This window comes from Coffea arabica, chromosome 3c (genome assembly GCF_036785885.1).
Source record: "Coffea arabica cultivar ET-39 chromosome 3c, Coffea Arabica ET-39 HiFi, whole genome shotgun sequence".
In the NCBI taxonomy this organism is placed as follows: domain Eukaryota; kingdom Viridiplantae; phylum Streptophyta; class Magnoliopsida; order Gentianales; family Rubiaceae; genus Coffea; species Coffea arabica.
In genome coordinates this window covers 42,623,804-42,651,497 of record NC_092314.1, presented here as the reverse complement: position 1 = coordinate 42,651,497, position 27,694 = coordinate 42,623,804, and the positions used below count along the sequence as shown (strand labels likewise).

General features: G+C 34.3%; 2 protein-coding genes across 2 annotated transcripts; both read left to right on the top strand.

Moving 5' to 3' along the window:
* The first annotated feature begins 6,468 nt into the window (after window positions 1-6,468).
* LOC113736012 (protein WALLS ARE THIN 1-like) lies at window positions 6,469-8,814 on the top strand. The gene is made up of 5 exons (XM_027262968.1): window positions 6,469-6,680; window positions 6,774-6,836; window positions 7,694-7,747; window positions 8,161-8,395; window positions 8,749-8,814. The coding sequence occupies exons 1-5, from the start codon at window positions 6,469-6,471 to the stop codon at window positions 8,812-8,814; spliced, it is 630 nt and encodes a 209-aa protein (XP_027118769.1).
* A 16,183-nt stretch (window positions 8,815-24,997) lies between these two features.
* On the top strand, window positions 24,998-27,639 carry LOC113735137 (large ribosomal RNA subunit accumulation protein YCED homolog 1, chloroplastic). The gene is made up of 3 exons (XM_027262098.2): window positions 24,998-25,156; window positions 25,302-26,004; window positions 27,125-27,639. Exons 2-3 carry the CDS (start codon window positions 25,421-25,423, stop codon window positions 27,522-27,524), a joined length of 984 nt encoding a protein of 327 aa, XP_027117899.1. The 5' UTR covers window positions 24,998-25,156; window positions 25,302-25,420; the 3' UTR covers window positions 27,525-27,639.
* Window positions 27,640-27,694: the final 55 nt, after the last annotated feature.

The following is a 27,694-nucleotide window of genomic DNA, read 5'->3' as shown; positions in this document are numbered from 1 at the left end:
GAACAAGGATTCACTTATCTTATCTACTAGCTACTATAGTATTGGCCGAACAAGGATTCACTCCAACAAGACTGGCTGAATTTCTTAAGCTAATAAACTTAACTAAACGATGGACTTAAACTAGCTAACTAACGACTCAAATCAAAACAAACGAATTAAAGACAGTGAGCCATCCTTGATCTGCCAAGCTTGATCCACAGTCTAGTCCAACTCCTTGACAGATCCTTCTTCAACAACTTGAATGAGGTTATATATAGTTGCTTGTTCAAGTTCGATCCCTTCAAGTGACTTGTAAGTTCCATTTTTGTTGAACAACACAAACCAAAGTTTGAAGTAACTCTTCGAGTTTTTTGGCACGAACTCTTGTAACTGGACCAATTGGAACCTTCATTTGATCATCACAAGCTCCTTGGACGACCTTGATGTCCGCATCATTTGCAGTTTCAAATTTACACTTAGCTGGTGAGGTGATCTTTTTAGGTCATGGTAAGTGGCCTCTATCTTAGAAAGACATGGGACTTTAAGACTCCAAATCTATATCTTCCTTATCCTAGAGCCTTACTCTTACTTAGAAAAGCAGTTGATTGTTCCTGTCATCAACAGGAATGAGTACTTCGGAATAAAAAGACAACAATGTCCTATTTATTTTCATGAAGGGAAAAAATAAAGAGACAACAATGTCCTTTTTTTTTTCCTTGTCTACTATTTTCACAAGAAAAAATAATTAAGGTTTTGGGGAATTTAATGCCTGTGCTCCTTACTTGTCTTTTATATTTATGTGCCAATTCTTTACCTTGCCCATTTTGTCAATAATACATTGGCAAAATGAACTACAGAAACCAAGAGAAAATACAAAACCATGATCATAGGAAAAAATGACTAAATACTAAATACTGCATTGTTCCTAGGTTGCGGTTCATTGATGTAGTAAATTGTCCATAAAATTTGCTTTTTTATCTATCAAAACTTACTGTTAATCTAATAAAACTTAGTAATCTAGTTATATAAATTGGTAAGTTTCTGTAATAAAGTAGTAAATCATCCAGAAATTTACGTTTTTATTACACAAATTTATCATTTATCTTCCAAAACTTATCATTATTATTCTATTACTCTAATTAAACTGACCAAGCTAGTTATATGTAAGCTTCTCAAGTAAAATTTATAAATTTGTGCAATAAAGCAATAAGTTTTAGTCATTCATAAAATTTACCTTTGTGCTACACAAACTTACCCTTCATCTTCCAAAACTTACTATTATTCTCGTCAAACTTACTAATCTAGTTATATGTAAGTTTTTCATATAAAATGGTAAGTTTTTAAAATTAAGTAGTAAGTTTTTGTCACTCATAAAATTCACACTTTTATTACACAAACTTACTATTTAACTGTCAAAACTTACTATTGGAAAAATTAAAACGTACTATAAGTTTCCTTGTAGAAATTAAAAATTTTGATAAGAATTGAAAACCAAAATGATCAAGTTGGGTTCCTCAAAAATTTTCATATTTAATTATTTGACATTTTCATTTGATTGTAATCCCTAAGATATTTCATTTTTGTCTGAACTCCAAATTAAGATGAGACTTAATAACCAAAAATCAGCCAAACCATTTATTAAGCTAAAGACATGTTTTTGGGAGAGAGAGGGAGGGAGTGCAAGTAATAGATCTTAGGTTCAAAACCTTCTGCTTACACTTAAAAAAAAAAACACATATTTTTCCTATGTCACGATTCAATCAGAGTCATTTGATTAAAAATGAGGAAAGACTCGTTTATAGAAACCTTTGGTACAACATTTTTAAGCTTGAGCTTCCATATTTGATTGCTACTAAAAATTAAGTTGCACAAAGGTTATATATCCGGTGTTATAGTTTCTCTGCGAAATTGGGAACATAGAAAGAATTGGCAACACAGTGTACTATAAAATGACCAGTAGTCAGGTTCGAAAGTGTAAGATCTTTGTTTCTTGAAGCTTGTTATCTAAGCATTGCCGCTTCTTTTCTTAGCTTCTTCTGTCAAGAAATCTTGGTAGATTTTAATCTTTAGTACGTGACAATGTCGTCAAAGAAGTCATGGAAGTCATGGGTGAAGAAAACTTTTACTTCCTCGTCCAGAATCCATTCAAAGGATGAACCATTTGAACGGATTACTAGTCCATACTATGACCCAGTACGAGGCAGCACGTGGAGTACAGTAGAAAGCAGGATGGCTCCGAGTCTGAGTCAGATTCGGAGTCTGATGAGGAGTGGCCGGAGTTGAAGTGGGAGGCAGAATATGATGAGAATGAGCATGTTTACCAAGGCCATGGGAGGGAATATGACGGTCGAGTCAAGTCGGATAGTGAAACTGAGAAGGAAGAGGAGAAAAAAAAGGCTCCAGAGGAGTCTGCCTACAATAGTTACTGGGGGAATCAGCAAACTATGTACTATGGGAATTGGGAGGATCATCATCAGCATGGACAAACACAATATTCTTCTTATAGTCAGTGGGAAGAAAACTTTGCTCATGAATATGATCAGCACATGAGGATTGGCCCGCCCGAGAATTCTGATTATAAGTATTGATGAACCGAAAGTTAATGTTTTCCTCTTATTCCATGTTTTAGTTTTGGTACTTTTGGCGCTGCAAAGTTACGAGTTTGTATTTTATTTTCCCAACTAAAATTCCTTTTGAATCTAAATGCCTAAATTTGTTTCTACGAGTAGTGATATTATTGACTATGCAAATATAAGGAATGAAAATTCGGTGATTGAGGGTTCTACTCTGAGTTTTGAGGAGCAAAAGAGTCTTTCAAACTTTTGGCTTAAAAGATTTGCAATTGATACCAAGAATAATCAACTAAATTACTCAAATATCTCATTTTTAACTAAAAAGGTTGCAAAATTATATAAAATACAAAAAAAAGGAACTTTAGGGTGTGTTTCATAAAAGTGAAGAATCTAAAATCTGAAGTTTGAATTCATTAAATTATTGAATTGTTAAATATTAAATCAAATAAATTTGAATGTATATTACATTCATTAATAAGTAAATAGTTTATCACTTATTTTTGGAAACAAGTTTTGCCTAGGAAATTCAGTGCTAAATAATTAATTCAGATGTTTAATTTTTTATTATCAAACGCATCTTAACATATTAAGATTTGAATCCATTAAATTTAAATGTTGAATTGGGTTATCAAATGGGATCTTAATAACCCTTTTGGTCAAACGGATGAGCTCTTGCTTGCTTTTATGCTTGGCCTATAAAGGAAGAATGGGGGACTTTGAAATAGATAAATAAAAAATAAAAGAAAGTAACATGCTAGAGATACCTTGTAACAAAATGTTCCAATTTCTTTTTGCTTGTGCAATGCCCACCCTCTCAATCTATAAGACTCATACACCAATGAAAAAAAAATTAACTTTTTCGATAAATTAAAATGTTGACTTCATTCAATTGAAAAACCATAATATAATAGATTAAAGAAAATTAATTGCCCGATACTCAAAATTTAAAGGACTATCAATTTTTTTGTGTTCATGTGCATACTTGTGACTTGTTCATCGAATTTCAGTCTACATTCATTGGTTGCCACTAAATAAACTCAAACAACATTTAGTAATTATCAACCGTTTTATTTCAACTCGAATCAAATTCTCCCTTTTTCTTCTTCCTCTCATAATATTCGAAATTTCTTGAATTGAAAAAAAAGTCAACTCGATAAAAGCAACAAATTACAAATTTCTAGTTGCTTAACAAATTTACCATACTCTTGAACAAAAAAGAAATAATATTAGAACCCAAAAGAAAAAGCTATAAATAACTAATATTTCGTTCAATTAAACTCGTTTGCGTTCCTTACGTTATTGGCTTGTACGATGTGCTTCATGTACATATGCTGTGTTTAAACTTTAAACCAATGGATAGCTATTTCTTCTGGCAATGAGGATAGCCTCTGCCTTTTCCCCTGAAGCACCAGCAAACTTATCGTAGCTCAACAAGAAAAGGAGGTGCTACAAAAATTCAGAACTGGTGGGCTACTTTTTTTCTTTCTTCACTGGTTGGAAATCACTAGCAAGCATGAAATTTGGTTCCTTATTTTCACTTTTCTATCTCATATTCATTTTTTCTGATTATTAATTTTTTCTTGTATATAAATTGTTGTTCTTGCTGATGCTACCGGGGACTTGACATTTCCAAATAATACCCTCTATCCCATGAAGATTTATATGTTCTCCTTTGGTCCTGTTGTTTTCTAAATTTTGTTTTGTGGATACCAATTGTTCGACGAAATGCCTATTTATTCTTCATACTCTGTGGTGTCATCGAACGTCATCCCACTTCAATTCTGCAACCTGAAAATCCAAAATGTGTCTGTTTTACGTCCATCCCTCGAATTTGTTCCTCGTAAATGTTCAACTTATCTGGCTTCGGGCTGCAACAAAAGCCAAGAATCAATTTACAAAGTGGGCGGTTGAGAGCTGGAAGCAGCAAGAATAGTAGTAATGTGGTTGCTGAGGAAAGTGTAGTGACAAGGGGTTTCGAGTGGGATGATGGTCAAGTAGAAGAGCTTAGAGAAATGGTGGAAGATGAGGAGGAGGGACCATTACCATGGGAAGGTGCAGTAATTTATAAGAAAAGTACTTCGATATCCCATAGAGAAAACTGCACTACTTTGGAAAGGCTAGGACTGGGAAAGGTTTCATCTGGAAAGGCTATTTGACTAGGACTTTTAACAAGCCCAACAAGCCATATGGCCCAAGCTATTTTTTTCAATTCACAAGGCAATTTTGATTGACTCAATAATGCCCAGTAGACATTTGATTTGTGAAGGCCTTTATTTAATATTATTCTTGGGAGAAGAACCAATCCATAATATATGGCCCAAGTCTTTTAAGTTCAAAGCTCATTTTAGAAAAGTCCAAACATAAGCTTGACCGATTTGACTAGAATCCATCCGGCCCGTTTGAAAAAGAGCATGATCCGACCCGATTAAGAAATGAGTCGGCTGAGAAATGATCGAAATACCCTTGACTACTCATTGCCCTGTTTCAGCTTCGACCAATAGCAATTAGCTATTGTAATTCAGCTTTTTGACCTGGAAAACCTTCAAACTGGATTTAGATGTCTTCACCAGAGTTGTAGATCTATCTCTTTTCTTCAAATTGGTTTAAGAATCATCTCAATCCGATCATTGTAACTCAAGTTATAGCCGAAATACGAAAATGTGTCAAAACTGTTAAAATGCACAAAATCCAAGTAAAAAGTGATAAAAACCTCATTTAACCACTTAAAAGTATTTTTCACCAATTATAGCAAAAATGATTTATTTTCTTCCAATAATATACCCAAAGTGAGTAACAGTAATATAAAAAGTCATACAATTATTACATTAATTAGTCACTCATCAATCGTCACATTAAATAAAAAATGAGCAAGCCAACATGCATTTGGTGATTTTCGCTTTCCACTTTTAAGTCTCTAGCTAGTTGCCAAATTAGTAAACATCAAACATCAGTAATAAACGACTAAAGAAAGAAAGGAGGAGGCTTATTTACCCTTCTGGTCATTAGATAGATGATTTTGTTCGTGGTTGGGTGCTTTTATACATGGTCTATAGAGGAAAACCGGGAATAAAAAAGAGTCAAAATTTGAAAGAAACAAAAAATAAAAAGCAAGGAAAAAATTAGGAAAGATAGCACAGTGGCCCAATAAATTTGTAGGGTGAGGCTCCTTGACATATATAAAAGCTGTTTGAATCAGCAACATTTGAATCACCAAATCGGTTGACTAAGTAAAAATGTGATTTAATTACATAAGAAGTTTGTTAGAGCAACATCCCAATCACCAAATGGGTTAACTAAGTAAAAATGTGATTTAATTACCTAAGAAGTTTGTTAGGGTTTGTTAGAAAACATCCTATTTTATACATATCAAACTCAATCTATATTGAGGTTTGTAAGGATGTGATATTTATCAAATTAGAATTTTAGAACTTTTTTTCCAAGTATGAATTTGTCATAATTATCAAACTCCACCTTACTCACTCTTAGATATTCCACAATTTAGAAATTAAAGTGAAAATTTACTTTTCCAATATGATAGGCTAATACAAAAAAATATCTACAATTCAGAAGCAAAAAAAAAAATGGTAAAACAGAAGATTCAATATATATATATATATATATATCATTTGGTTTGTGGGTTTTCTCAATTTTTGTTTTAAAAGGTTAAGAGAGGGACGGATCCGATCCGATATAAAAAATCCGTACACTTGGTTAATGTGTGAATCACCAAAATCACCAAAAGATTTGAGACCCATAATCCTTGGTGTTTGTTGTCTGACTAAGTTAGGAGTTATTTATAGTGCCTAATAACAGTAATAACAGTAGAGTCAAATAATAGTAATAAGAGTAGACTAGTTTCACTTTGCAGAAGCCATATCAGACTACAAGAAGAAGAAGAAGAAGAAGAAAGTAGAACATGACGAAAGGAAGCAGCATGATGGCTATGAAGGAATGGTTTGAGGGTGGAAGAGTTGCCATTGCTATGCTAACGGTACAAGTCATTAGCGGCGCATTACAGATTATGGCCAGAATAATATTCAATCAAGGAACCTTTGTTTTTGCTTACTTGTTTTATCGGCATGTTGTGGGTGCAGTTTGCATCGCTCCTCTTGCTCTTCACCGGGAAAGGTTATATCTGACTGCTGCCCTCTTTGTCTTTGGTTTGTAGTTTTGTGCTATTTGGTGATTATGGATTCCGTTAGTTAATGCTTTATGATGCAGAGACGGTGGTAAGAAGTTGAGCTGGGGCATTTTCTTGTGGCTCTTCGTGGTTGCACCAACCGGGTATGTCTTCCCCCCCCCCCCCCCCCCCCCCATTTTTGTGCAAGGTAGAATCGGTTATATTTTTAATTTTTTTTTGGTAATCCAGATGATTGTTAAATTAGGTTGGGATGACAATATTTGTTAGTATTTGATTGCAGAAAATTAAACATGGTTTGATTGTTTGTTGCCTTGTGAACCACCGTTGAGGCCATTAGTAACTAATTATGCCCTTATCTTTCTGTTGAAAACTGAAAGTTCATTCTCGGATTAATAGTTCTCGTTTCTAGATTAATCACTGGTACCAATCTTTCTATAACATGGTGTTTGTTATAGCCCAGAGCCACTGGCCATTTGGTCCAGTGGTTATTACCATCTTTGGTGATGCTGATGCTGGAGGTCAAGGGTTCAACCCCTGTCTCCCACAAACTTATCACTTTACGTGGCTGGTTGGCTCGAGCGGTCCGCTCTCCCTTCTTAGAGTATGACGACCTTCCTGACTTGTCCAGGATTTGAGTCCCGTTGTTAACGTGTTCGATGTGGAGTTGAGTCTACTCTCTCGGGTCGTAGGAATTAGTCGGGCTCCATAAAAATTGATCCGGACATCCTTATATTAAAAAAAAAAAAAAAAGTGTTTGTTATAGCCCGGCAGTTAGTCAAACCCAATTCTTCATACTGATTGATGATTTTGATACTCAAAACATAAGACTTTTTTTTTTTGGTCAAATTTTTTTGAAGGACTCAAACCATAAGAGTACTGCAAAGTGGCAACTGCCTACTCAAAACATCATATGCACAGCAGAGATGTGGGTGTCATCATTTCCAATGCTTCATTAATTGCCTTTTAAGAAGAATGTACTGACTCGTGCTCATGTCTTCAGGTTGACCATGGCGCTGGGACTTTTCTGTTATGGCATGTCAGATACCACTGCGACGTATGCGACAAACTTTCTTACGCTTGTTCCCGTGGTCACTTTTCTATTCTCAACAATTCTGAGGTGGTCATGACTTTAAATTGCTACTAATCTTCACCAATCTTTTCTATTTGGATTAGTTATTTTTTAGGGTAATTTTTCTGTAACAGAATTTTTAGAGTATATTTTGAAATATTTTTAGAATATATTTTGAAATATTTAAGAGTTGCGGAGTTTTTATAATATATTTTGAAATATTTTTTAAACATTAAAAAAATTTAGACTATTTTTTAGAGTATCTTTTAGAATACTTTTCAAAAACTTTTATAGTATTTGAAAAACTGATGAATTTCATCTTACTCATTCATAAAAAAAAAAAAGAAATTCTAACACGTTCTAACTTACCTGAATTTGCTTTTAATTGATTGGTTCAGAATGGAAAAGGTTCAGCTGCGCACCAAAGTTGGGAAAATGAAGATTTTGGGTACAGCAATATGTTTTGGCGGTGCACTAATCATGGCTTTGTACAAAGGCAAGGCCTTCTACATTATTCACCGCACCCAGAAGCACCATCGTATGCTAACAAAATCTAAGCCTCAAAACCGGACTCTTGGAACCATATTCCTAATTGGCAGCTGCTTGTCTAACTGTTTCTGGTTTATATCACAGGTAATTGACTATGTTTATCAGAGTTGGAAGTTAAAATCAGTATGGAAATTGGAATTGTATATCCTTCAAATTTGTTAAATTTCTTTGAATTGATTTTGATAGGGTAAGTTATTAGAAATATACCCCTACAAGTTTTGGACAACATTTTTTATTTGCATCATTGGCTCGATGCAACAAGCAGTGATAGGGTTATGCATCAATAGATCCAGAGGAGTTTGGCGTTTAGGATGGAATCTAGAGTTGCTTACCATTTTTATCTCGGTAATAGTCCGACATTTTACTTCAAAATTCTCTAGTTTTTTAATATAAATAAGTATGGCGATGTGAAGTATTTTCATGTTAAAACTCAACAGGGAACTTTGGCCACAGCTCTATCCTTTTGCATGATTTCTTGGGCTGTAGCAGAACGAGGTCCTTGACAGGTCGTCAGCCTGTGCAATAATAGTAATAAATATAGAACCTAACTACCACTAAAAGCAGTCAATGATTAATCCTAGGTACTGGAGCAGGGACTCTAGGTGTGCAATGGGTTACTTGATTCACCCTGTTCCCGAAGAGTTTGCTTAATCCGATATACCAGTATTAATTAATTGACAAAAATTACTGAGTAGTAGACAGTGGCAAGTAGGGTCGTCTCCTCAGGGACTGGAGATATTTGTCTCTTTTTAAAGTCCAATCGGTAAGGGGGGGGATTTTACCGGAATGAAACTAAAAATAATTAGACAATTTAATTAAAAATGAATAAATCACTAGCACAAATATAGCAGGAATTTAGTCAGGAATAAATAAATTCTAGCCAAGGATGCAACTACTCAGGCACAGTCCATTTATCCGATCATTGATGCAGGAGAGGTTCACTTAATCTATTAATAGGCTAGTTATAGTCTGATGACCAATTTTTCCTTAAATTATTGATAACCAAGGTACGACCGTTGATTACCCCTAATCAGCAAATACTCCTAGGTACGACCATAGGAATTAATTTCCCAATTGCATTAATATTAGAAAAACCTAGCCCTAACCAATAACACGCTACGAGGGTTATTTAAATTAGATTGCACGTTCCCCTAATGTGTAAACACACCAGTTGCCACTAATATTAATCAATCAAACAATTACGGATTTAATTGACTAAATTGGCACGAGATTAATAAATCACATTGAACATCGGGCCCTTGACATCTAATTAATAAAATAATCCCATGAAAATACAAGCAGGCAATGTGCAAATATGAATAAATTAAGGAACGCGTAAAAACTAATTAGATCTCACAGATTTTCGGGACTGCGCCGTCGAGTTGACCCCTGACTAGATGGAAGACTTAGCCACGCCGCATAATTAAATCATCACACGAGTTAATAAATTGCGAAGGCATTGTTTTGTACTAAAAAGTAAGGAATGAAGGATATTTTCCCCGTTGGGGAATATTGTCAAACACCTGGCGTGTGTCAGAGGCCAATCCTAGGAAAAGAAAAGAAAACTAAAAACTGAACTAAAGCAAAAGAACTAAAAGCTGGCCGTCCGTCTTCTGTACGTTAGCTATCTATTTAAAGCCAAAGAAAAGCTATCCAGTGGTCCCCACCAATTGGCCACAAGCTGCCCCATTCCTTCTTAGTTTCCTTAGGCTTTGTACGTTGCTTCTTCTTCCATAACCAAAGGACCAAAGCCCTTTTTTCTTTCCTCCGTGGTCCCCACCGAAGTCAAAGGCCCAAGCCTTCAAGTTCTCTCTGCCAAAGTCTCCCAAATTTGCATCCAAAAGTCCCTCTTTTTGTAGTTATCTGCTCCACTCCTGGAATTGGGTCCAGATACCAAATATGAGTAAATACCAGCAATTAACACAATATTTGTCCGGGATAGAAGGGGAAATTAATAATAAAATTACTAACAAATTATACCCTATCAGTCCTACTTATCCTGCGATGTTCACCCCACTCCGTCTCATCTTTGTGGCCATTGGAGAAACTCTGTTCCTGGACGAAGTATTAACAGTTGGGGGGTAAATATTTATTTATAGTATTGGAGCACATCTCTATAGTTAATTGCATTAGAAAGTTCACCTTTTTCACCATCAATTGGCAATTATTATTTTTGTAGCTTGCTTGGTATGTCTCTCATCATCATCGGCTTCTATTCTTTCCTATGGGCAAAGAATAAGGAGATAAAAGCCAAGACGACAAATGCTGATGCTGAAGTAGAAAGTATGCCCGATGAATCAGCAACTGCGTAGTGAATGTTTTAGAGAGTGTACTTGAATTATTATTAAAATGTATTTCAATCAAATTTGTCAATGTTAAAATCTTTTGTACATAAATATTCTGTAGTATATAAAATGCAGTTTTTTATTTTGCTTGAACAAACGTGAATTTCACTCTAGAAGCTAACATATCAAACTTAACACTTCTAATTGAACTGAAGCGGTGGAAAACAAGAGGTTTGGGAAATGAAGAGGTGAGATGTGAAATCAAAATAGCTTTGTCATCAAGGAAAACATTGAACGTAGAATGCAAAACTGGAAATCCAAATTGCTAAGCTCGACTGGGAAAGAAATCTTGATCAAACCAGTCTCAATGGCCATGCCCACTTATACTATGTCTTGTTTCGAATTGCCTTACAGGTTATGTAAAGATATCTGTTCACTTCTATCAAAATTCTGGTGGGGTGAGCAAGACAACAAAGACAAAATTCATTGGATGGCTTGGGAGAAGTTGACCAAGGAGAAGAAGAATGGTGGCCTCGGGTTTAAGGATTTACAAAGCTTTAATAGAGCCTTGCTAGCCAAACAGATTTGGAGAATCATAAGGAATCCACATCTGTTGTCTAGCAAGGTGCTAAAGGCAAAGTATTTCCCTAACAACTGCATCCAAGAGAGCAAAGCCCAAAAGAACGCATCATGGTTCTGGCAAAGTGTTATGAGCAGTAGAGAGGCTATGTGGAGGGGAGTAAGAAGACGCATAGGAAATGGGAAAAAAACCAGCATTTGGAACGACCAATGGATCCTAAGCAATGGCAAAGGGAAACCTGTTACGGTCAAACCACAAGGATGCAAACTTGACAAAGTTGCTGACTTGATCAGTAACTTCAGGTGGAATAGACCTCTCATTTTCAAGACGTTTTGTAAGGAGGATGCAGATAATATTTTGAAAATCCCAATCAGCATCGCGGGAAGAGATGATAACACCTTCTGGACAAGGAACATAAATGGGGAGTACACGGTACAGTCTGGATACAAAATGGAAATGGAAAGAAAGGAGGAAGTGATTAGGAAAGAAGGTGAGGGAGTGGAAACGAGTTTTAACTCAGTGACCCAGCAAGTGTGGAAGGTTTTGTGGAGCTTAAACATCAGCCACAAAGTTAAGATGTTCATTTGGAAAGGTATCTCGGATGCGGTACCATTCAAGGAGCTAATATGGAGGAGAATCAAAAGGGGAGATCCAATATGTTCTGTATGCGCTGAAGAGGTGGAAACACTGGAACACATGCTACTTAAATGCAACAAAGTACAGGACATTTGGAAATTGGCTCCTATCCATTGGGATGGTATTGCATACAGAGCGGATAAATTCAAAGACTGGTGGGCAGGAGTTTCTGAAGCTAGATGTAGGAGACAAGGGAAATATCATATAGGCCTTACGGCATATATATTGTGGCTAATATGGAAAAGTAGGAACAACAAGGTGTTCAACAACAAAGACAGGGACCCAGCTGCAATTATAAACAAAGCATGCAGAGCTTGGGAGGAATTTGAAAATGCAGCAGGGAAAGCTAGGCGTTGGAGCGAGGGGAAGATAGCAGTAGCTTAGCAACAAAGGGACCAAAAAGAAGAGCAGCCAGAGCATGCCACAAGTGTAGGAACAACATTGAGAATCACAGTGCAATGGAGTAAGTAGGACAATATCGTTGGGTATGGCATTGTAGCATATGATGGAACACAACAGGAATTATTGGCTTGGGGGATGAAAGAAAGGGCAGTGGATAGCCAACTTCAACATCTGGCTGAAGGTGTCAAGTTACCCCAAATTAAGGCAGCCGAACAAGGTTGGCGTTTGATTAACATAGGTGTTCCTTGTCGCGCCCCATTTTTGAAAATAAAGGAAAAGTCGTTTGAAATCATAATGTGTAGTGTGCATGAAATATGTGAAGTGTGTGAATGTGAGAAATAAAGGAAAAGGCCATGGGACTTTTAAATGCGATCGTTTGGCCAAAATGATAATCTAAAAAGGTTTTTAAACAGAAAAAGTAGGAGTCACCACTTGGTATTGAGTTGCGGTGTACCAAGTCACCCAAAAAGTAGTTTTTGAAAAAGTGAAGTAAAAAACCTTTTTTAAATGACTCCTAGCCTATGAAAATCAGAGAGACGAGTTCGGGGGTCACGGTTAGTAAAAGGGAAGGCAAAGACAAAGTCTAAGGCACCTTTTTACCCTAACCTAAGCTAGTTGCGTGATTTAGTCATAATTTTCCTTAATTTCTAACCAAAAGATGTATTGCATTTGGATGCGTCTAATATGAATGCAAACCTAAATCTAATGATTGGTTTGAAAGGAACAAAATGTCTCTTTTGAGACTCGATTGGTCCTAATCACATGAATTGTGATAGCCAATGTGAATCCTCAAAGAGGTCACGAATAAATGCAAATGAATGCTCGAGTAACAATGAAAAAAAAATGAGAGTGTGCGAAAATGTCTTTAAGTGTAAAAACGAGTGTCAGGTGCAAATGTGCAAATTGCAAATGTGAAAATGGGTGTGTAAAGTGCAACGGTGCAAATGAGTATATAAAAGTGCACGTGTGCAAATGTGAGAGAATGTAAAGTGAAGTGACAGTGTGCAAAATGATAAAGTGGATAAAGTGATAGTGTGCAAAGTGGTAATGTGCCTTAGAAATACATGAGCCCTAGAGGAATGCGAGCAAAACGGGTGCAGGAAGACCCTAAATCGTGACTTTTGATTTGCCTTTTGGTTAGAAAGAAAACAAGCGTACTAAGGCTATGTGTAGCCAAACTCGTATGTTTCCCTTACCAGAAGGGTGACTCCCTAACCTAATCAAGCAGATGACCCTAATAACTAGAATGAAATGCAAAGTCCTAAAGATTGTGTTTCAAATGCAGGTAAAGGGTGAAGGTTCATGCAAAGATGTAAAAATTCTAAAATGAAAAATGAATGAAATGTAGTGAAGGCATGCGAGTATGCACTAGCGAGGGATGGCCCTATTAGGTCTAGCATTGGACTAGTCTTTTGCTAACGCTCTCTCACAAGCATTGGACTTGTAAGAGCTCGAGGGGAAGACCATGACTAGCATTGGACTAGCCACGGTAACGTGCATTCCATCCACATAATCAAATATAATACTAAAGCAAATATACATGCAAAGCATATAGTTTCACATCGTACGTAACACATAATCATGATATCTAAATGCAAAGTCCTAAGAAAGCGGATAACACATAACACATAAGCATGCAAATCACACAAAACAGCATAAAGCAAATAAAACCCTAACTATTACACTTGGGAGGCCCTACTACAATCTAAGGGGGAAAGGAATAAATAAATAAACCCTTAACTATTATAACTCGGCATTTAAATGCCTTTCAAATAATCAAAATTGAACTAAAATAAATATACAAAATTAAAACAAATAAAGCGAATAAATAAATAAATAAAATGAAAACATTCAAAAGGCATGCAATTAAGCACATAAAATCACAAAAGGGCACATAGGATCAATTAAATTAGAAATAAGAGATAGAGTGTACCTTCCTTGAGTTGAGGCCCTAATGAGACGAAATTACTGCACACAGTTGGAGAGTGAATCGATGTGAGGGAAGCCAAGAACTTGGGCCTGAAGTGATGGGCATGTAGCAAAAAATTTTTCGCAGCTTCAATCTCCCGAGTCTCCTTTCTCGGCTTGTTCTAAAGCCTTCCTTCCCAAGCTCTTCTTTTTCTCAGCTTCTCCATTTCTCTCCCAGAAACCCCAGGCTTTCCCTAGTTTCTTCCCTTTTCTCTTCGTCTATCTCTCTCTGACTCTCTCTTTCGTTTTGCCTCACCCGAAGCTCTCACTCTTCCCTTTTCTTTCAGTTTTTCCAGCCTTTTTGGCTTCTGGTTTCTTACCTGCAACCCCCTCTCTCAATCTCTCTGTTGTTTCACCCTCTCACGATAACTCCCTAACCTTAGCCGCCACCAGATTCTCTATGCTCTCTACTCTAACCCTAACCGCTCCCTTCTATCCTCTTTTTCTTGCCCTTTCTTGCAACCCCCAGCAGCCAACTCCTTTCACCAGCCATCCCTCTATCTAAAACCTCACAGCTTCTTCCTTTTAAACCCCCAAACCCTCGGCTGAACGATGCGGATGAAAATCCATTTTCCATCTTAGCCGTTTGATGATTCTTGGTTTCGGATGAAGCCAGGTGGAATGGAGCAAGTGATCAAACGGAGTTAAAGAAATGAGAAACAAAAATGTTACAAAGCTAAAGGAATCGTAGCTACTCTACGCAGTTTTGCTTGTGCTGGAAATGTAATAGGGAAAAAGAGCTCGGATCACGTGCAGCTCAAGGGTGCGTGAGCTTGCCCCTTTTTTCTTTTTTTTACAATAATAATAAGGAAATGATTAAAACGACTTTTTTTTGTGGAAATTTTCTTTTTCTGAAATTTAATACTGAAAATGTCTTAAAAATAAAAATAAGAGACTAAAAATAAATAATAACTAAAAATAAAAATAATAGTAAATAAAACTAAATTAAAAATTTGGTGTCTACATTCCTGACAAAAATTTGCTACAACAAATCCAGCAGACAAAACCACTGGCAGAAAGAATTGTAACCGTGGTGCAAGATATCCGTGAGTTGAGCTCTATGTTTTACAAGCGCTCCTTCTACCTAGACATAGGCAACACTAATGATCTTAGTTTCCAGTTTAGTGCTCAAGCTTTGAGCAGTCATCAAGATATAGAATGGGTTAATCCCAATCTAATGTGCTAGATGCACAGCGAATGTATCGAGCCTTTGCTCGGATGTAAATACCTTTGGTCAAGTAATATATATTCCTATCGTTTCGAAAAAAAAAAGATCAAAAGACAAGGTGTTGAAAGGGTTTCTCCAAAAAATGTATACTTTTGTTGATTCGAAACTAGCCAATTGACGAAGCTGGATATCTAATAAGACCCAATCCAATCTAGATCAATAGTATCGAATTTCGGCAGTGGAATTAACCTCAACCCTACAAATTCTTGTAGTTGCAAACCTTGATATGATCTTAACTCACACACTAACTTTATAACCTGTGCTATGCATGGGAACCACAAATTTTAAAAACAATTAAAATTTAAAATAAAAATATAATAGTTAATAAAAAATTACCTAAAATCCTTTCAACGAATGCAAAAAATAAGAGTGTGTGAAATTTTTGTATACTTGTACAAATATTAATTCCAACCTAAATTTGTGATTATGCTTGAAAGATGTAGGCATATTTTTCTTTAACATTATTTTCAACAAATTTAGCGACAACTCTTTTTAGGACATTGCATATATACTTAAAAATATAAGTACTTGCTTTGTTCCCATGTTTAAACATATGGACGCATTTGATTGAATTTATTGAAATCAAGATAAAATCTAAATCTATTGTAATTTATTGAAACTTTCTATAAAGGTACCTAATGTAAATTTTTTTAGTTAATTTTTTATTTCATTAGAAAATAAGAGTCAAGTATAAGTTGAATATTTGAAAGGGTAATGTTATTAGCACTCCCCATATGTTATTTGCACCCCCACTATCCTATTTTTATTTTGATGAGACAATATTACCCCTCCCTAATTTTATCTGCTTGCTTATGAACTATGAGTTAACTTTACTGGATTTTCTCTTACATTCTAAAACCAATTAAATATTCCATTACACATTAAAATGACTAATTTAAAATTGTCACTAATATGTATTATGTATTTTTCAACAAAACTTCATGAAGTTATATGATGCCAAAAATCAATCTAGCAATGAAATATGAATGCATTCCAAACTTCAAAATAAATAAATAAATAAATCCCAAGCACCAAAGACGATCAAAAATTGAGTATAACTATAATGTCTCGTAAATAGGACATTAATACTTCAAAAATCTACTAAGAATAGCTCATATAACTACCATAGAGGGAGTGAAACTTTCTAGTATATTGCAACAAAAGCATAACAGCTTCTAGTATCCAGATGATGCAATGGAACCTCAATTGTGCTCATAAAAAAATCTGCAAAATTGAAATTGAAATAAGAATATGAAAAATAAATTAAAAAACAATTACGTAAATTTAGAAAAGGAGAAGCAGAAGTTAAATTTTTTTTTTTTGCCTTTTGGACACATACGACAATTGTGTCCAACTTACTTGCATGTGAACACAAAGATAGTAAAGGAAAAGAAATTAGGGTAAGGGTAATATGGTCTTAACAAGATGAAAATGGGATAGTGGGAGTGTAAATAACATAACGGGAGTGCAAATAGCATTACCCTATTTGAAATATTAAATTAGATTATTTTATTATAACAATTTGACAATCTCCACGACATCAAACCTTCCTATTACATTGTTATGTTTATAATATTTTTTTTCGGCAACGATTTGGGAAGAGGTGGAGTTTAAGAAGCAGGGAAGGAGGGGGGGTTTCTATCTTAGCCATTAGGCTGTGTTTGTAAACATGCTTATATTTTCATAGCAGGAAATATACTTGTTTAATCCATAATAGTAACATTTGCAAATTATGCTTAACTTCAATATCTATTGCATAATATTTTCTTTTTTCATAGCTTGATCCACAGAGAGATTTTCATTCATCATATTTTTCAAGAAAAGCAAAGCTGTTGACGAGGTTCTACCATGTACCAAATTTTAATAAAACTTAAATACCTTATTTTCTGCAAGTATACAGATCATTTATCAAATATAGGCTACTAGATGTCTATCCTACAAGGAAGATTGTCAATTGTTGGTGGTTTTCGAACTTTTTTATTATTTATACTATCACAAGTGTAACAAATTAAATCTAGACTATAAACGTGAGATAAAAGTAGTAAAAATAACAATAGAAAACTCCTAGGGCTATAGAATTTCTAACTACTCTTGCAAATGAAACCTAATGTATATATGTGAAACCTACTCTTGTAGTGAATCAACTATGCTTATAACTAAATTGTAACTACTCTCGTGGTTATGAAATTAACTATAAGTTCAGTTCTTCTATGAAATAAGCCATTAAAGCTACAAAGGTGCTCATCTACTCTCATGAGTGAACTTTCTAGATTTAGCACTTCCTTGAACTTGAACTGGTGTTAAATTCTAATTCTCATTATAAACTTAATACCTTATAATTATCGCAATTAATGGCCAATTAATCATGATTATGTAAGCAAAAATGCTGAATAACTTGTTCAAAATAATATCATCAAATAACCAATTAAACATCACTAATGATATATAGAAAGTTCATCCATAACTTTAGACATAAACTTTAGCAACACATGATAAAATCCAAACTTGTATTATAACTAAACATGAAATCAAATGTAAAAGAGAAAGTGATAGGAGAGAGGTCACACTTGTCACATAAGAACTAACTCTCCATCTTTTCTGCCTAATTCTTCATCCAACTTTAACTACAAGTATAAGATGGATAAACTACACTAACTATACTATATAAATGAACTAAGAAAAACTAGTGAAAACTATTTTTTTGGTAGTGTCTCTAGCCTTCCCTAGTTGTGAAAATGTATCTTCAAGCCCCATATTTATAGATGAATTCAAACTCAAAATGAGTTGTTAAAGTTGTGCAACTTATGTCTTGAAATCATCAAAAGATGCTTCTTCAAGTTTCCAATATCACTTTCGCAGAATCTAGCCAAAAATTGATCTGTAAACAAGTTGAAAAAATTGTGTGAAAACTGAGCAACTAGCTGTGCAAGTTACATTGCAGTTTTAAGAATACGTGGGGGCAATACGCATGTATAAGGTCGCATATTGCACCCGCGTATTGGTTCTCCTGCATTTTGTTTGTCCTTTTCTGCTCTAGCTAAAATGAGAAGATTAAACATATTTTCCCTGCATATTTAGGTCGTATTTTATTTTATTAGAGAATTGTACTTGTTTGTTTTATCATCTCCAAGTCATCCTTGAATCCACATCTAATGTTATTGCATGAATCCTCCTCAATCTGAAGTGATCATGAATCTTCAAATCCTATCACAAGTTTTACACATTAAACTGATCAAATGCGAGTTTTGACTATAAAATGAAGATTGTAAAAATATTAGCTTAAAGAGCAAGTTTCATCTTTAAAAATCTTAAAATCACACCAAAAGTAAGCAAATAAATACACTTAAAAGCATGCAAAATAAACAATTATTAGCTGCCTATCATTATAGCACCAAAATAATAATATTAACTTTACAAATTTGTCAAAAGAAAAAGAAACAACATATTTTAAATTTTCAATATGCGGTACTCTTAAGTGATTATGATACAACTAAGTTATAAAAGATAATTAACATCTCAAAATTCATAATTGAAATACTAATGATCTTGCCTTTATCTTACGATGTTACAGCTTTTCTAAAATACTTACAACGTTACGGTTTCTTTGAAATACGTGTAGCCTTTGAAAAAAGAAATTAAAGGAATATGGAAGTTTTTCTTAAACTTGCAAAATATAAAAGAAAGCCATTGATTGTAATGTGCCTGGAGGCTTATCTAAAAATAGTGGTAAAATCACTCTATCTTATCTTCAAAAGGTATATGAATACCAATCATCCCGTACAAGACGAATAAAAAAATATGAAAAAGAAAATTGAGGTTTTTTTCGGTCATTTTGAATATAAAAATAAAAGTCATGTTGAAACATATAATAGTTAAATATTGTACATATTGAAACATATACTTGTTAAATATTGTGCATGAAGGAACGAACAAAAAAGGTCTATAATGAAAAAGAAAAAAAATTAAATTTATGCATAAATGTTAATATAATGAAAATTATCTTGAGTTGTCGATGGCAGGTGAAAAAAATGATGATAAATTAGTTAGATAGAGAAATTGAGAAATATGGAATAGGTCAACCAATTATTTAATATTAATGTAGTACTTAAAGTAATAATATTTGGATAGAATATAACCACTCTGTTGAATTTGAAAGTACATTTGATTTTGTTAAATTTGCAAGTAGATTAGATTTGGAAGTAGTTTTTGAAATGTGTTCAAATAAATGTTAACTAATAAGTCTGTCGATTGTACTATTTGAACGAAACATAATATTTGGTTAGAGTTCAATTGGTTTGTTGAATATGAAAGCAAATTAGATTAGAATTCAGATAATGAAAATTATTGGATTAGAATTTAGATGGTGGAGTTTATACAAAAATTGGATATGTTAGCCTTATATAACATAACATGTTTAGTATTGGAGAATGTTAAGTGATGAATTTGAAATTTTTAAAGCATTAAAAAATTATAAAACACATACCAAACTATTAGTATTAGAAAACCTCTAAAATGTCTCAACTAATAAATAGGTAGATTAGGGAGGATTATTGATAAATTAGTTTAACTACGGTTTTTATTACCCGATAGGAAACGTTAAAGTAAAGAATTTTGTAATCAGTTTTTTTTAGTAAATTTAACCATGCTGAACTAACAGATAAACAGACTTTTTGATAAGTTAGTTTAACCGAACTTTTTCCATTCGAATTTAAACATTTCAACTAAACCAATAGACAAGTGTAAGCTAACATCAATTAAACTTGTTAAAGAATAAATGATTAAAAAATCTTGGGAAATGACACATTTCATATTATTAAAAATTTTCTAGAACATATCGATTGGTAAATAGTATTAGTATAGATAACCGTACTCAAACAAATCTGAGTGGAACAAGGTAGGGGCATAATCGACTCGAGTAAAAAATACTTGGATTTGAATTCGAGTTCTACCTCATTTAGTTCTTGAAAGTTAAGTTTGAACTCAAGTTCGAGGTCGATTTTATATTGTATTACTCAAATTCGAACTTGAACTCATGCTTATCAAGTCCAATCTAGCCTAATTGAGTTTAGAAAATATAAATTTATATTTTATATAATTTTAAACAAGAAACAGAATACACATTTCATCCTAATAAATAAAATTTTTTAAAAAATAACATATATATATATTTATTTATATAAAGCTCGATTGAACTTGATTAAGCTCGACGAGCTTTTGAGTTTCACATATTAAGCTCAAACTCGGCTTGTCAAGTAGCTTGAGCTACTTGAAGTCAGTCAATGTAAGTTCAAGCTTGAGTTTTGACTGAACAAGTTTGCAAGCTATTCGATTAAGGTCGATTCGTTTGTACCCTGGAACAAGAATTCACTTATTTTATCTACTAGCTACTAAAGTATCGGCCCACTAACTCCAACAAGACTGGCTGAATTTATTAAACTAATAAACTTAAGTAAACGATGGACTTCAACTAGCTAACTAATGACTCCAATCAAAATAGACGAATTCAATACAATGAGCCATTCTTGATCCACAGTCTTGTCCAACTCCTTGACGGATCCTTCTTCAACAACTTGAATGAGGTTATATATAGTTGCTTGTTCAAGTTCGATTCCTTCAAGTGACTTGTGAGTTCCAATTTGTTCTTGAACAACATGAACCAAAGTTCGAAGTGACTTTTTGAGTTTTTCGGCACGCTCTTGTAACCGGACCAATTGCAAGCTTCACTTAATGATCGCGAGCTCCTTGGACAACCTTGATGTCCGCATCATTTGCAGTTTCAAACTTACACTTCGCTGGTGAGGTGATCTTTTGAGATCATGGTAAGTGGCCTCTATCTTAGAAAGACATGGGGAATGAAGCATCAAGCATAGCAGGCCAAGGTGGTCTAAGACTCCAAATCTATATCTTCCATATCCTAGAGCCTTATTCTTACTTAGAAAAGCAGGTGATTGTTCCTGTCATCAACAGGAATGAGTACTTCGGAATAAAAAGACAATAATGTCCTATTTATTTTCATGAAGGAAAAAATAACGAGACAACAATCTCCTTTTTTTTTTTCCTCGTCCACTATTTTCACAAGAAAAAATAATTAATGTTTTGGGGAATTTAATGCCTGTGCACCTTATTTGTCTTTTATATTTATGTGTCAATTCTTTAGCTTGCCCGTTTTGTCAATAACACATTGGCAAAATGAACTACAGAAACCCAGAGAAAATACAAAACCATGATCATAGGAAAAAATGACTAAATACTAAATACCGCATTTTTCCTAGGTCGCGGTTCATTGGATGTAGTAAATTGTCCGTAAAATTTACCTTTTTATCTATCAAAACTTACCGTCAATCTAATAAAACTTAGTAATCTAGTTATACAAATTGGTAAGTTTATGTAATAAAGTAGTAAATCGTCCAAAAATTTACCTTTTTTATTATCAAATTTAAAGCACTAGCCCAAAGGTTGATAGCCACCACTAAACCATTAAAGGTTTGATGGGGTGAAAGGTTGATTCCTACCAATTGCCACATTAAGTGGCTTTTTAAAAAATTCAAATGGGTGCGCACTGCACTCATCTGATCCGGTGGTGGCCGGCCCCCTTAGACCCAGTTGGGTCTCTCCCTTAAATTAAGATAGTATAGGATATTATAAATAAAGTGAGGACTAGGAAAAAAAAAATACACAAAATTATCATTTATCTTCCAAAACTTATCATTATTATTCTATTATTCTAATTAAACTAACCAATCTAGTTATACGTAAGTTTCGCAAGTAAAATTTATAAATTTGTGCAATAAAGCAATGAGTTTTAGTCATTCATAAAATTTACCTTTGTGCTACACAAACTTACCGTTCATCTTCCAAAACTTACTATTATTCTAGTCAAACTTACTAATCTAGTTATATGTAAGTTTTTCATATAAAATGGTAAGTTTTTAAAATTAAGTAATAAGTTTTTGTCACTCATAAAATTCACGATTTTATTACACAAATTTACTATTTAACTTTCAAAACTTACTATTGGAAAAATTAGAACGTACTATAAGTTTCCTCATAGAGATTAAAAATTTTGATAAAAGTTGAAAGCCAAAATTATCAAGTTGGGTTCCTAAAAAATTTTCATATTTAATTATTTGACATTTTCATTTGATTGTAATCCCTAAGATGTTTGATTTTCGTTGGAACTCTGAATTAAGATGAGACTTAATAACCAAAAATCAGCCAAACCATTTATTAAGCTAACGACATAGTTTTTTGAAGGAGGGGGAGGGAGTGTAAGTAGTAGATTTCAAGTTCAAAATCTCTTGCTTACACTTATAAAAAAGCACTGTATTTTTCCTATGTCATGGTTCGGTCGGAGTCATTTGATGCAACATTAGGAAAGACCCGTTTATAGAAACCTTTGGCACAACATTTTTAAGCTTGAGCTTCCATATTTGATTGTTACTAAAAATTAAGTTGTGCAAAGTTTCCATTTCCGGTGTTATAGTTTCTCTGCGAAATTTTAAGCATGAGCTTCCATATTTGATTGTTACTAAAAATTAAGTTGCAAAGTTTCCATTTCCGGTGTTATAGTTTCTCTGCGAAATTGGGATCATAGAAAGAAATGGCAACACACTGTACTATAAAAATTGGGAACATAGAAAGAAATGGCAACACTGTGTACTATATAAAGACCAGTAGTCCGGTTCGAAAGTGTAAGATCTTTGTTACTTGAAGTTTATTATCTAAGCATTGCTGCTTCTTTTCTTAACTTCTTCTGTCAAGAAATCTTGGTAGATTTTAATCTTTGGTACGTGACAATGTCGTCAAAGAAGTCATGGAAGTCATGGATGAAGAAAACTTTTACTTTCTCATCCAAAATCCGTTCAAAGGATGAACCATTTGAACGGATTACTAGTCCATACTATGACCCCAATACGAGGCAGTACGAAGAGTACAGTAGAAAGCAGGATGACTCTGAGTCGGAGTCTGATGAGGCGTGGCCGCAAGTGAAGTGGGAGGCAGAATATGACGAGAATGAGCATGTTTACCAAGGCCATGGGAGGGAATATGGCAATCGAGTCAAGCCGGATGGTGAAACTGAGGAGGAAGAGGAGAAAAAAAAGGCTCCAGAGGAGTCTGTCTACAATAGTTACTGGGGGAATCAGCAAACTACGTACTATGGGAATTGGGAGGATCATTATCAGCATGGACAAACACAGTACTCTTCTTATAGTCAGTGGGAAGAAAACTTTGCTCATGAATATAATCAGCACATGAGGATTGGCTCGCCAGAGAATTCTGATTATGAGTATTGATGAAACAAAAGTTAATGTTTTCCTCTGATTCCATGTTTTAGTTTTGCTAATTTTGGCGCTACAAAGTTATTAGTTTGTATTTTATTTTCCCAACTAAAATTCCTTTTGAATCTAAATGCCTAAATTTCCTTCTACGTGTAGTGATATTATTATTATTTTTTTCCAACAAACGGCAATAGTGTAGTGATATTATTGACTATGCAAATAAGGAATGAAAATTCGGTGATTGAGGGTTCTACTCTGAGTTTTGAGGAGAAAAAGAGTCTTTCAAACAAACTTTTGGTTTAAAAGATTTGCAATTGATACCAAGAATAATCAACTAAATTATATCTCATTTTTAACTATAAAGGTTGCAAAATTATATAAAATACAAAAAAAAAAAGAACTTTAGGGTGTTTCATAAAACTGAAGAATCTAAAATATGAAGTTTGAATCCATTAAATTATTAAATTGTTAAATATTAAAACAAATACATTTGAATGTATATTACATTCACTGATAAGTAAATAGTTTATCACTTATTTTTGGAAACAAGTTTTGCCTAGAAAATTCAGTGCGAAATAATTAATTCAGATATTTAATTTTTGGTTATGAAATGCATCTTAACATATTAAGATTTGAATCCATTAAATTTAAATGCTGAATTGGATTATCAAATAGAACCTTAATAACCCTTTTGGTCAAACCAATGAGTTCTTGCTTGCTTTTATGCTTGGCCTATAAAGGAAGAATGGGGGACTTTGAAATAGATAACCTTGTAACAAAATGTTCCAATTTCTTTTTGCTTGTGCAATGTACACCCTCTCCATCTATAAGACTCTTACACCAATATAAAAAATTAACCTTTTCGATAAATTAAAATGCTTACTTCATTCAATTGGAAAAAGCATAACATAATAGATTAAAGAAAATTAATAACCCGATACTAGAAATTTAAAGGACTATTAATTCTTCTTGTTCAACTGCATATTTGTTACTTTTTCATAGAATTTCAGCCTACATTCGTTGGTTGCCACTAAATAAACTCAAACAACTTTTAGTAATTATCAAATGTTTTATTTCAACTCGAATCAAAATCTCCCTTTTTCTTCTTCCTCTTATAATATTCGAAATTTCTTGAATCGAACAAAAAAAGTCAACTCGATAAAAGCAACAAATTACAAATTTCTAGTTTCTTAACGAATTTACCATATTCTTGAACAAAAAAGAAACAATATTAGAACCAAAAAAAAAAGCCATAATATAACTAATATTCCATCCGAGTAAACTCGTTTGTGTTCCTTACATTTTCCCTTGTACGATATGCTTCATGTATTGTACATATGCTGCATTTAAACCAATGGATAACTATTTCTTCTGGCAATGAGGATAACCCCTGCCTCTTCCCCTGAAGCACCAGCAAACTCATCGTAGCTCAACAAGAAAAGGAGGTGCTACAAAATTTCAGAACTGGTGGGCTACTTTTTTTTTTCTTTCTTCACTGGTTGGAAATTACTAGCAAGTAATGAAATTTGGTTCCTTATTTTCACTTTTCTATCTCATATTCATTTTTTCTGATTCTTCATTTTTTCTTGTATATAAATTGTTGTTCTTGCAGATGCTACCGGGGACTTGACACTTCCAAATAATACCCTCTATTCCATGAAGATTTATAGGTTCTCCTTGGGTCCTGTTGTTTTCTAAATTTTGTTTTGTGGATACCAAGTGTTCGACGAAATGCCTATTTATTCGTCATACTCTGTGGTGTCATCGAACGTCATCCCACTTCAATTCTGCAACCTGAAAATCCAAAATGTGTCTGTTTTACATCCATCCCTCGAATTTTTTCCTCGTAAATGTTCAACTTATCTGGCTTCGGGCTGCAACAAAAAGCCAAGAATCATTTTACAAAGTGGGCGGCTGAGAGCTGGGAGCAGCAAGAATAGTAGTAATGTGGTTGCTGAGGAAAGTGCAGTGGCAAGGGGTTTCGAGTGGGATGATGGTCAAGTAGAAGAGCTTGGAGAAATGGTGGAAGATGAGGAGGAGGGACCATTACCATGGGAAGGCGCAGTAATTTATAAGAGGAGCGCTTCAATATCCCATATAGAATACTGCACTACTTTGGAAAGGCTAGGACTAGGAAAGGTTTCATCTGGGGTTTCTAAAACTCAGGCTTCTGAATTGGGATTAAGGGTCACGAAAGCTGTGAAAGATTATCCTGATGGAACCCCTGTTCTCATTTCAATGGATGTGATGAAGAAGAAGCAGAAGTTGAGGCTGGATGGGGTTGTTAGAACTGTGTTTGCTCTTGACTGTAACAGGTAACTGATTTTGATTCTGCTTTATTAACATGCTTTTATTAAATTAACATGTTTCCTGACTTATTTGTTGTAGTTTCGATCATCTATCTAGGTAAAAAGGTTAATTCTTTTCCTGAAGTAAAATGTTGCGTGATTTTTAAGGTTTCTATAAGTGGTTTTGCTGTTCTCAGATGTGTTATTGGTTAAAAATTGGTTTAGCTGCATAGTTGTACTTGTTTCATGATTCGATGCAATTACATTTATTCATGCATAAGGAGAAGTTGTTTACTTGTTATGGTTGAGAACCTCTTACTTGTTATTGTTTACTTGTTATGGTTGAGAACCTCTTACCTATATCTCTTTTCCTCAATTTATAAGGGGCATTGGCATAATAATTTGAGTTAAAGATCATAACTTTTAGTGATATTAAAAGCATTTGCGGCCGTAATGTGTTATTAAATATCTCTTGATGAACATATCACTGTTACATGTCTTTCTCTACACACATACAAGATGATTGATCCCACCTTTGTAAATATCAGGCTAAGAAGAATTTCCCAAAACATAGCGTGCTCATCCAATTTTTTTCTGTCTCTGTCTGTCTGTCTGTCTGTCTCTCTCTCTCCCTCTCTCTCTCTCTCTCTCTCTCTCTCTCTCTCTCTCTCTCTCTCTCTCTCTCTCTCTCTCTCTCTCTCTCTCTCTCTCTCTCTGTATTATATGTTGCAGCAGAAGTATTCAGATTAAAAACCTGATCTTGTAGGAGGAAGTGGCACGCAGTTTCTGCAAAAGATGGTTAGGTGGAAGGCAGAGCATAAATAACTTAATAAGTAAAACAGATCTTAGATGAATCAAAAGTATGTGGCCGCCCCATCAGTTCTCTAGGGGTGACAAGAAGCCTTGATGAGACTGTTAATAAGGACTGTAGTCAAGTTACTTTAGCTTCCTTGGGATATTCGTGTATTTATCCTGGCCACTTGATGAGAAAATGCTTGTAAATTGTCTGTAGAATTTGCTTATCATTTGCCATTATGTAGATACGTTACCCTAGCCATTTGATGGCAGAATGTCATTAAAAATTGCCTGTGAATGCTAATTATCATCTCGTTTGCCAATTGCTAAGTTGTATGTCTTGTGCGTGTAGGTGTGGTGAATCAGCTGCTAAGAGTGTTTTTTCCAATTTCTCACTTGTACTAACTGAGGAGCCCTTTGAAGAACCAGAAACAATAGATATGGGTGTAATTTATGGGGAAGAGAAGTTTAGGTCATTTGATAATGATGGGCTGGAAGACGAAGATAATGATATTGATGATCAGCTGCATTTTCCTCCAGAAGATAAAGAAATTGACATTTCGAAGCCTATAAGAGATATATTGCATGTAGAAATCACCATTGATGCAATTTGTGACCCAAAATGTAAAGGCATATGCCTCAGATGTGGTACGAATCTTAATATAGGTAGCTGCAAATGTAGGACGCAGGATACAGATGAAAAACATTACGGTCCCCTTGGAAATTTGAGGAAACAAATGCAGCAGAGCTAAGACCTTTTATTTCTATGTCAAATTACATGATATTGTTGTTAAGTACTCAAATTGATCGGTCCTCATCTTTCCATAACTGCGATGAGATAAATGTAGAGATTTTGCTTTTCTTGCTTGTGCGGTGTGGTAGGCCTCATAATTTCGCGAAGTGTCAAATTTTACCTTGGCTG

Excerpts from the sequence above, each read along its gene's own strand:
- LOC113736012 (XM_027262968.1), top strand. The coding sequence starts at position 6,469 with ATGACGAAAGGAAGCAGCATGATGGCTATGAAGGAATGGTTTGAGGGT. Across the intron at positions 6,681-6,773 it reads CTTGCTCTTCACCGGGAAAG|AGACGGTGGTAAGAAGTTGA; the intron begins GTTATATCTGAC and ends TTTATGATGCAG. Across the intron at positions 6,837-7,693 it reads TTCGTGGTTGCACCAACCGG|GTTGACCATGGCGCTGGGAC; the intron begins GTATGTCTTCCC and ends TCATGTCTTCAG.
- LOC113735137 (XM_027262098.2), top strand. The coding sequence starts at position 25,421 with ATGCCTATTTATTCGTCATACTCTGTGGTGTCATCGAACGTCATCCCA. Across the intron at positions 26,005-27,124 it reads TTTGCTCTTGACTGTAACAG|GTGTGGTGAATCAGCTGCTA; the intron begins GTAACTGATTTT and ends TTGTGCGTGTAG.